Raw genomic sequence first — 10,661 nt, 5'->3', positions numbered from 1 at the left:
AAAGTCTTTACCAATTTGGTAAAATAATTATTTTATAATTTTAATACTTACAGCTAAATTGTCACATATGTATTGCATAAGAAGAATGGTAGCTTGTTTGGTTTGCTGCACTTCCCACTCAACTCCTTTGACCATAACCGATGTTGCGTGCAGTTTTGGGCGTGTTCGAAACATGACTTGAACATTGTATTGTTTTTGTATTTCCACAACGTATGAAGTATTGGCGTCCGGTGAGACTGGCATTATTGGCAGTTCAAAGCTGAATATTAAAGGCGTCAAATTCTAAAAGAAAAAACAGAAAAACAAACCTAAGTCACGAAGAAATGGAAGCTATCCTTCAAAGAAACATACATTCGTTCTGTTAATTATGAGTAAATAATTAATTTGTCAAGTAAAAAGGAAGGTAATTGTTGCGGTTAGTAGGTCTACTGGAAAGTAAAGTAGAATGACACATTTAAAATAATTTTTGAAGGGTTAATTTCAATACATTAATCTTTGAATTAATTATTACCACTACATACAACTTTAAATTAATTTAAAAAATTGTTGCTGCTGTATTGCGCTCGCCGGAAATCGAACCCGGGTCCTTGGCTTTACGTGCCATTGCTGCACCACTAAGCTACGAGAGGTGACAACAGCAACAATATCGACGATTTATAACTAGCTAATTTTAGTAAATGTTTCATTGTTAATAAGTAATGATTATAGTATATTGGTTCGATGATTCCGTCGTCTATATATATAGTTAGGTTATTGTCTTGTTGCTGCTGTCAATTCTCATAGCTTATAGTTAGTGATATAGTAATGCTGCGTAAAGTCAGGAACCCGGGTTCGATTCCCGACGAGGGCCTCATTAATTTGAGGTTATCTGAAGTTGTAAAAATTAATTAACTTTAATGTATTAAGTAGAATCTTGACTTTTTCGTTTACATACATCTTTTCCATCTTTAACGTTTTTCGTTTATTAGCCAAATATTGCGTGTTGTTTCATTTTAGACAGTGGTCATCTCATTACAATTAGTCAATTAGTTTAAGGGCAAACAAACTAAAATATTGTCAGTATTTAAGATAAAAGCTATCAGACCTTTACAGCAGACACTTCTTTGAATTTGGAATTCAATTAGTTTTTAAAAATATTTTATCGTACACTTAAATGGCGCACCCTTCAAACAAGCACCTCCTTTTTAAAAGCTTTTACAACGAAACAAGTTGGAAAAGAATACCCTGACACGTCCTCTTGCTCTTTCAACCCCTTCGATATCGCCTGCGATGGAAACCTGATTACTCTTTTCAGTGGGGTTTGATCTGTTCGAATCTGGAAAATGCACGTGACACTGAGTTTCCTCCATTACCCTTTTGATGCTATGGCCTCCCTTCCCTATTATATGTGAGTGGTCTGTGTAGCTTACGTCCATCTTCATGATTACCCGATTGCTCTGGAAACATTATTAACGGTACAATACCTAACGACAGTCATTTTAAAACAGAAAGAGATGTTGTTTGTTATTATTGTGTTTGTTATTGTATTGTTGAAGGCTCAATTTATTGTTCTGCAGAGTTCGGTTACAACGAACACAGATTAAGACAAACGCTTCACTTTAACGTTTGCCGTACCGTTTCGTTACTGAAAATATGTTCCTATTAGGGCAAAAATGCTGTTACTCCCAGAATCACTGCGATCCTTCCATGGAACTTCGTTGCTATAAAGAATCTAAGATCTATAAATGTGTACTGAATTTAATTCATGCTTGAGAAGATGTCCTAACAGCCTATCTCGCCTATTTCTTATTGACTTCCATAGAGTCCTCTGTTCTCCTATTATTTCTAATACCTCTTCATTTCTAACCTTCTCTATCGACGGTATCCTCATCATTCACCTGTTAACACCATATTTCTAAACTTTGACAAAATAAGTCCTAAGGAAATTGTAAAGCGATTGTAGTGTTTTTTCTTAAATTTGACGTTTTAGTATATTAAGCTTGTAACATCAAATTTCAAATGCTTCTAACCTTTTCTCTTCCGCCGCGCCCACTGTCCATGTTTAGCACCCGTACAAAGCCGAGCTCCAAATAAACACCTTTAACAATCTTTTTCGATTTTCTAAATTAACCGTTCGCGAGCATAGAAGTGATTTCTTTTGATTAAAAGCGACACGACCCTGCGCTATCCTCTGCTTTATATCCCTACTACACCTTTCGTCCTGACTTATCTGGCTTTCTAGGTACCTAAAATCGGTCACTTCTTGTAAATTTTCGTCTCCTATCTTTGCATTCGCTCTTTCCCTACTTTATCCTCCCTTACAAACCAGTATTTTTGTTTTACTTTTATTTATTTTCAAACATACTGTTTTGTCAGTAGTGCCGTTCATTTTATTTATAGCTATCTCTATCTCCTCCTTGCTAAATGCTAAAACTGCTCTATAATCTACAAACCTAAGCATATTAATCTTTTGCCCCTGTATATCTATCCCTACAGTTGTACTGTCTTTAATGATGTTGATCGCGCCTTCGATGTGTAGATTAAAAAGTAGCGATGAGTGTGCATCCCTGTCTGACTTCTTTCCTAAGATCTACTTCCCTACGTTGTAGACCCAGCTCTATAACTACCTGTTGCTCTTTTTACAAACTATGTATCACCCTTTTATCTCTGTAACTCATCCCTACATTTTAAGGAACAGTATTTTTTCTGGATAAATGGTACCTATGTCCGTTTCCGTACTCCTGTACAAAATTTGAAGATGATCGTTTAAGTCGTTAAGGCGTAAAATGGTAATGAACAAACACATTCGCAGTTATGTCAGTTAGGAACTCTTTGTTATAATATTTAAACACATTAAACACTCTTTAAACAGCGTCTACAGAAATATTATAACAAAGAGTTCCACACATTTAACATGCCTCAAACAAAGACAATTTTACATACCTATGCTAAATTAATCCGATCGCTTGATCTAGATATCGTTACTAACTATAGAGATATAATTCCAATGACTTCCAATGTACTTTCAGAAGAACATTAAGTAAAACCGAGAAAGGTAAGCGTATCCGTGGATCCAATTCAATGAATTAAGTATGCCATTAAACTTTATGGCTTATTTTTGTAATTTCAACAGTACTATACTTGGCAGGTGTTTTCAAAAATTTAGATAATGATTTTGTGCAAAATATTTTAAAGAATTGTAAGACAAGAAATAAAACAATATGAAAATATTTAAGTCAAACATCTTACTCTTGTGTCCAGGACCGTCATAATTCTTTCTTTTGCAGTGTGAACATCGTTTGGTCTTCCTGCTATTCGGACATGGGGATCTAAAAGCAAAATTTTCATATTTATTGATCGTATCAAACAAATCAACATTTCTTTTCTGTATAATTATGGATCAGTTGGGTTCCAGACAAAAATCAATCAAAAAAATTTTCTAGACTACATACATTTTACAGGTAAAATATTTAGTCTGAATATTATACTACCATTTAGACATTATACCTACACTCTGTCTGATCAGTATTCCATCTGGAGGTAGTGTTGAGTGCAGCTCGTGAGAGAGCAATAACGTAAGGGGTGTAAAAGGTATGCACAAAATGTACCCCAAAATGAGCCGTCAATGATTGAGAACAGTTGTCAGTTTAGCAGCTGCTTTATCTTATCGCCCTTCATTATCACAAGCGTCAAGTGACGAAACCCTCATACCTACTCGTGACCTTCACAGCAGCTGGTACACAGGCAGGACTATTGCAAGTGTGACGGATCCCGTTGTTACTGTTTGATTAGCAAAGTTACAGTTTTTTCCACAAAATACAAAAAAAAGTTGAGTGTGAAAATATTAAACAAAAAAAATGTATTCGCACTCAGAATATGGCAATCAAATACGGACGGCGTAGAGAGAATTCACTAGCGACATCACGCGAAGACACGTCATTGCCGGAGCAGTTGGGGCTTTCAGTAAGGTTATAACCCTCATGTTTATGTATATCACTGAGTGGTGTGAAATGACTCATTCCACTTTTTTTCATGTACCTAATTCTCCCTTAATTTCTCTGGAGTACTGATCAGACACAGTGCACCTGTATGTTAATCGAAATGTTCGAAAACGGTCATCGACCGTATTTTTTGGCCAATTCTAGAACTGGACGTCTTTTTTTACAAAAAGAGAAGAAAAGCTACTCGTATTTGGTGATTTTATGTGTAAGAATATGTTAAGTTAGAGATGGATCAGGTTGCACTAGATTTTTTTTTTAATTTCGTTCAAAGTTGGAACACATCGCATTGGTCATCCGCCAGTCGAGCATTCATAAGCCCATACAGAAGCTACAGTTTGAACATTAATCTTAACGACGAGACGTTCAATCATACAATTATGATCATCTTTCGAGTTTTACGAACAACTTATTCAGTATCCACTCAATTTAAACAAGATGATTGGCGCAGAATTAATTAATAAATATTAGTTTTTTTTATACCTATTGCAGGGATCGAATAAATTAGTTCAACGTCGAATTAAATAAAAAAATGGCAAAAATAGAAAAAGGTACGGCAACTAAGTATTTCTAGTTATGGTTGCTCAAGGCAACTTCATTCGACGTTCGATTACACTCGTTGTCTATAGGATTGTTCGGAAAGTCATTTCGTTTTTTTTTGTGGNTACCAGTATTTTAGTTTTACTTTTATTTATTTTCATACAGTACTGATCTGTCAGTACCGCTTCCATTTTATTTAAAGCTATCTCTAGGTCCTCCTTGCTAGATGCTAATGCTAATGCTAATGCACTACGGTATTATACACAAAAATATTTAGACGCCCATTACGATAAAAATTAATTTAATAACAACTTTGTTTATCTCTGATTAATTATATAACACCAGTAAACAATCACACAAATACGTATACTATTGTCGGCTAGACATAAGCATCGTCAATCACACATACATAATCTAATCCAACAAATAACAAACAATGCATGAGGTCAAAAATACAGATACCCAGTTGGTTGAAACGGAGTGGCATTATGGCACTCCTATCCATATTTGCCGATTTTAGGTATCTAAGAAGTCAGATAAGTTAAGACGGAAGGAGTGGTAGGGATATAAAGCAGAGGATAGCGCAAGGTCAAGTCGAAAAAGTTTGTTAAAGGTGTGTTTGGAACACGGCGCTATACGGGTGCGAAACATGGACAGTGAGCGCGGCGGAAAAGAAAAGCTTAGAAGCGTTCGAAATGAGGTGTTACGGGCGAATGATCAGGATAGCGTGGATAGAGAAGGTTATAAATGAGAGAAACAGAGGACTATATGGAAGTCAATAAGAAATAGGCGAGATAGGTTGGTAGGACACCTCAGGCATGAAGGTCTAGAAGAGACATCCTAGAGGCAGAAACGGGAGTTAGAAAAGGTAGAGGTAGACCTAGATTAGATTACTGTTTACAAATAGTTAAGGATATGGGTTGCTCTAGCTTTAGGGAAATGCGAAGATTAGCGCAGGATAGGGATGAGTGGAGGTGCGTGTTCAACCAGTCTTAGGACTGATGACCTTATGATGACGATAATCCATATTTGCCTGTACTTTGAATTAAGTTTTCCTTAAAAACAGTGAACTTTCGGACATACCTACATTTACTTAATTTTCTTGTTCCATAATGCCCTATCACGTCCTACATGTTTAGTACTTATTTCAGAAATACCCTGTACATGTGTAATATCGAGCTACTACACATAATTGCTATTTAATAGCATACTCCGTAACGTGTACGTATACATGTTTTAATTAATTGTATTTACCATGAGCTGCTGACGTGCATTGTAAACACTATGTATATTTCCAGTAATGGTTACGTTACTCTTCTTCAGACTCGGTATATTTGGATCTTTAGCGTCAGGAAACATGATTTGCGTATTGGTCCTTTGCATTATAGCCTTCAAGTTTGCGTGATTCTTCCCAGTTACAATGGAATGGTGTTGCGGTGAGATTTCCATTGACATTTGCACATGAATTTCATTCTAAATCGGAACAACAACTTTGTCAAGAAACTTCAACAAGAACATTAATAGGAATTTCATATTATAATAAGATAAAAAATCATAACCGTGAACCATGCCAACAAGATTTTGTACTTCATGGATAAAATAAGCAGGTATGTCACATGGGCGCGAATAATTTCTTAAAAATATGCACAAAAAGTTTTTGCATAAAAGAATTTTTTAAGGATATACCCATGTAAATCTTAACCTGTTCCGTAAAAAAGCTATTTGTCCGTTATTATTTATTATTTGGTGTAGCCAAACGTCTACGATTTATATATGCACAATGAAACTAAAGAAGTCCATTGAAAGATAGCTTTGAGAATAAGAGGTGAAGTGACGATCGGCGATTAAGGAAGTGTGAAGTGCTTTAACGAGTTCAGTTAATATTTTGTTTAAAGAGTGAGGTGCGGTAACGGCAGAAATTTTTGGTTATTGTGCACATATTATGCAATTTAATTGTATCTGTTTTTATTGTTGAAATGTATGACCTTTTGAAGTGAAAGGTGAACGGCCGACGGGTCCGATGTACCTTTAGAACGGTGGTACAGCCTGCAAAAATTCAGATAACACACTGCACTGCAGGTTTAGGTGGATATAACCGGAGTGGCATTGCGCGTAAAAAAAAAGAATTTGGATGCTGGTGAAGGATAGGATGGTAGGCCCTCTTCAGATGCGTTGTAGAAACAATGGGAATGGGTGAGTGGTGTCTGGGGTGTCAAAGATGAGATGGACGAAATGAAGACAGAAGAGAATGAAAGATGTATTTAAAAAGAGAAATCCACTCTTTGATCTTCTGTATACAACGGTGGCCTAGGTGTCGGTAAAATTGTGGTACTATTGACACAAAGGCGTACAGTAGAGAAATAAGTCTCTACTATAAGGAAAAGAATGCTTGGTTATTTAGCTGGAGCATGTTATTTACGTTCATTGCCACTTTGCAAGATGTAATCCTTGAAAAAAACTCCTGATTACTATATAAAGCTGGCAGAAGTGATTCAATGTAAATCTAACATCACAATTATGAAAAATTAATTAAGTAGATAAAACACATCAAAATTCACAAGAATAAAATTAAAATCTCTCCTTTAGTTAAAATATTCTTAGCAATTGCTTTACTAGTCGAAAAAAATTGCTTTATGAACTTAGTGCGCAGATCTCAATTTTCCACAAAATTCTGCTGTGCAACTGTCTTGCACTTTCATCTTACCACTTACTCGCGCCCGATCAGATACCTATCCATTTTTTATACGTTAATTAAATTGGAACAAAACCTAAATTTGAGAAAACTGTTCTTGCGCTCAAAAGTAAATGTACAAATTAACAACAGGAACGAAAAAAATATAAAAGAATGAGGAAGAAGTAAAGATTATTGAGTTTTTGTTAGCAATTTATTGAAATTGGTGTGGGATTTAGAACTTGGTCCTCTTCAGCACTTTGCAGAACATGGCCATATTTACTGCCAATTGTAGTACTTCATATGCTTGACAAGGATCTTAGGAAGATATTTACTTGTCAAATTTACTCTGTAGTGTTGCTTAGAATACTTTCAAAATTGCGATTCACCATTGACTCCGACAAGTCCATTCTTTATGCGTATGGGGGAACCTAAACTAACCGTCACCTTCAAGTAGTAAAATATTATTAAACATAAATTATGAGTGTAATTCGCAATTCCACAAAAATAAGTGCTTATATCACTAAAGAAAATCAAAATGAAGGGACGAAAAATTTTTTTTTATTTTTTTTATGATTACGTACATATAAAAAGTTTTCACCCTTAATGTTTGTTCGATTCTTTTTGTGATACCTGATTTTTAACATTGGCACAAAATTAGCCCCTAAAAAACGCTTAGTTCCTGCATTTTTCAAATTAATTTTGGACACTTGTCAGATATGGATTCAACGGCAAAAGAGACTTGAACTTTGTGTTTTACCATAAGGATACCACAATCCTGTTCTAAATTTCGTGCAGAAAAGCGTCTGCGTAGTAGGAGGATTTAGAGTTCACGTGAGGCTATCACGTGTACAATTCCGCAAATGACTGACAAAATTCACATGCTTGTGTTTGCTGGGATAAGCTTATAATTAATAATTATTAAGTTTGACGACGATAGACATTCTCCGTAAGGCCCACATTCACTGCAGACGTAAAACGGCACATTTGCATGTACTTACTGCGTGTATGAGTAAGAGTGGCATCGGTTTGTTCTTTTCTTTCACGTAGCAGTGTGGTCAAAGAAATTAAAAATTGCGTCGTTTAGCATTTGGAATAAGGACACCTCGAAATATTATCGTAAACTCGATGTTTCAAATTACACCGAAAATGACACTTCTAAAAACTTTTTCCTGATTCATGTTCACCAATGTTGTTAAAGATTATTTACTATTTATAAGTGGTGACTAATTTGTTTTAGTATTTTATCCGACATGTTTGAAAGCAGTAACAGTTGAACTAACGCTGTCTTTATTGGAGTCTAAAGGCTGTCGGTTGGAGTTGCTTTTAAGCATTACATTAATGGTATCAGATATCAAAGAATGGATAGTTCGCCGTTCTCTAGCATATCTATCGTATGCTCAAAAGGTCACGGACCGAATTAATAGAGTCCCAAAGAGACATGATATCAGAATCATCTTCAAACCTACGAATAAGACCTAGCAGACCAACAGATCAGCTGAGGACAAAAGGGATCCGCATACCCTGTTCCTGTGGAAAGGTCTACATAGGAACCGCTAAGAGATCGATGACAATGAGAGACAAGGAGTACAAAGTCAGCTGCCGGCTACGACACTTTGAAAAGTTGATTGTGACTGAACACGCATTGAGCAACGGTGACCACAAAATATTCTTTAAGAACCACAAATAGCTAGCTTCGTCAACGACTATCACAGCAGGATGTTCAGAGGTGCCATCGATATCCAAAAACATGAAGGAAGAGACTCACAATGAACTATATCTGGAACCAGATCCTCAGAAACACTTGAACGGTAGCGACCGGCCACGGTAGACTGATGCAAATCTCCTTGAGAATAATGTAAACAAAAAAAAAGAAGTCCTCATTCCATATCCAGCATCGGAGATGGAAGCACATCTGAAGAAGCTCGCCATTCGTGCTAGCGAAACCTTAGGAGCCAACTTACGAGATTTAAACCCGAATTAGGACTCCATTAGTTCATCATGTTTTAATTAATTGTATTTACCATGAGCTGCTGACGTGCATTGTAAACACTATGTATATTTCCAGTAATGGTTACGTTACTCTTCTTCAGACTCGGTATATTTGGATCTTTAGCGTCAGGAAACATGATTTGCGTATTGGTCCTTTGCATTATAGCCTTCAAGTTTGCGTGATTCTTCCCAGTTACAATGGAATGGTGTTGCGGTGAGATTTCCATTGACATTTGCACATGAATTTCATTCTAAATCGGAACAACAACTTTGTCAAGAAACTTCAACAAGAACATTAATAGGAATTTCATATTATAATAAGATAAAAAATCATAACCGTGAACCATGCCAACAAGATTTTGTACTTCATGGATAAAATAAGCAGGTATGTCACATGGGCGCGAATAATTTCTTAAAAATATGCACAAAAAGTTTTTGCATAAAAGAATTTTTTAAGGATATACCCATGTAAATCTTAACCTGTTCCGTAAAAAAGCTATTTGTCCGTTATTATTTATTATTTGGTGTAGCCAAACGTCTACGATTTATATATGCACAATGAAACTAAAGAAGTCCATTGAAAGATAGCTTTGAGAATAAGAGGTGAAGTGACGATCGGCGATTAAGGAAGTGTGAAGTGCTTTAACGAGTTCAGTTAATATTTTGTTTAAAGAGTGAGGTGCGGTAACGGCAGAAATTTTTGGTTATTGTGCACATATTATGCAATTTAATTGTATCTGTTTTTATTGTTGAAATGTATGACCTTTTGAAGTGAAAGGTGAACGGCCGACGGGTCCGATGTACCTTTAGAACGGTGGTACAGCCTGCAAAAATTCAGATAACACACTGCACTGCAGGTTTAGGTGGATATAACCGGAGTGGCATTGCGCGTAAAAAAAAAGAATTTGGATGCTGGTGAAGGATAGGATGGTAGGCCCTCTTCAGATGCGTTGTAGAAACAATGGGAATGGGTGAGTGGTGTCTGGGGTGTCAAAGATGAGATGGACGAAATGAAGACAGAAGAGAATGAAAGATGTATTTAAAAAGAGAAATCCACTCTTTGATCTTCTGTATACAACGGTGGCCTAGGTGTCGGTAAAATTGTGGTACTATTGACACAAAGGCGTACAGTAGAGAAATAAGTCTCTACTATAAGGAAAAGAATGCTTGGTTATTTAGCTGGAGCATGTTATTTACGTTCATTGCCACTTTGCAAGATGTAATCCTTGAAAAAAACTCCTGATTACTATATAAAGCTGGCAGAAGTGATTCAATGTAAATCTAACATCACAATTATGAAAAATTAATTAAGTAGATAAAACACATCAAAATTCACAAGAATAAAATTAAAATCTCTCCTTTAGTTAAAATATTCTTAGCAATTGCTTTACTAGTCGAAAAAAATTGCTTTATGAACTTAGTGCGCAGATCTCAATTTTCCACAAAATTCTGCTGTGCAACTGTCTTGCACTTTCATCTTA

The 10,661-nt window shown here is 35.9% G+C and overlaps 1 protein-coding gene across 1 annotated transcript in view; it reads right to left on the bottom strand.

Moving 5' to 3' along the window:
* The window catches only part of LOC108733621 (protein bicaudal C homolog 1), a 58,057-nt gene that overhangs the window by 25,068 nt on the left and 22,328 nt on the right, over positions 1–10,661 (bottom strand). The window contains exons 6-9 of the mRNA XM_025973440.1: positions 5,831–5,990; positions 3,229–3,308; positions 1,224–1,436; positions 52–282 (exon numbers count right to left, since the gene is read on the bottom strand). Coding sequence (XP_025829225.1) covers positions 52–282; positions 1,224–1,436; positions 3,229–3,308; positions 5,831–5,990 — 684 coding nt within the window. The remainder of the gene's footprint in view (positions 1–51; positions 283–1,223; positions 1,437–3,228; positions 3,309–5,830; positions 5,991–10,661) is intronic.

This window comes from Agrilus planipennis, unplaced genomic scaffold (genome assembly GCF_000699045.2).
Source record: "Agrilus planipennis isolate EAB-ADULT unplaced genomic scaffold, Apla_2.0 scaffold67, whole genome shotgun sequence".
In the NCBI taxonomy this organism is placed as follows: Eukaryota; Metazoa; Arthropoda; class Insecta; order Coleoptera; family Buprestidae; genus Agrilus; species Agrilus planipennis.
The sequence above is the reverse complement of the archived record's forward strand: the minus strand, read 5'-3'. Positions and strand labels throughout refer to the sequence as shown.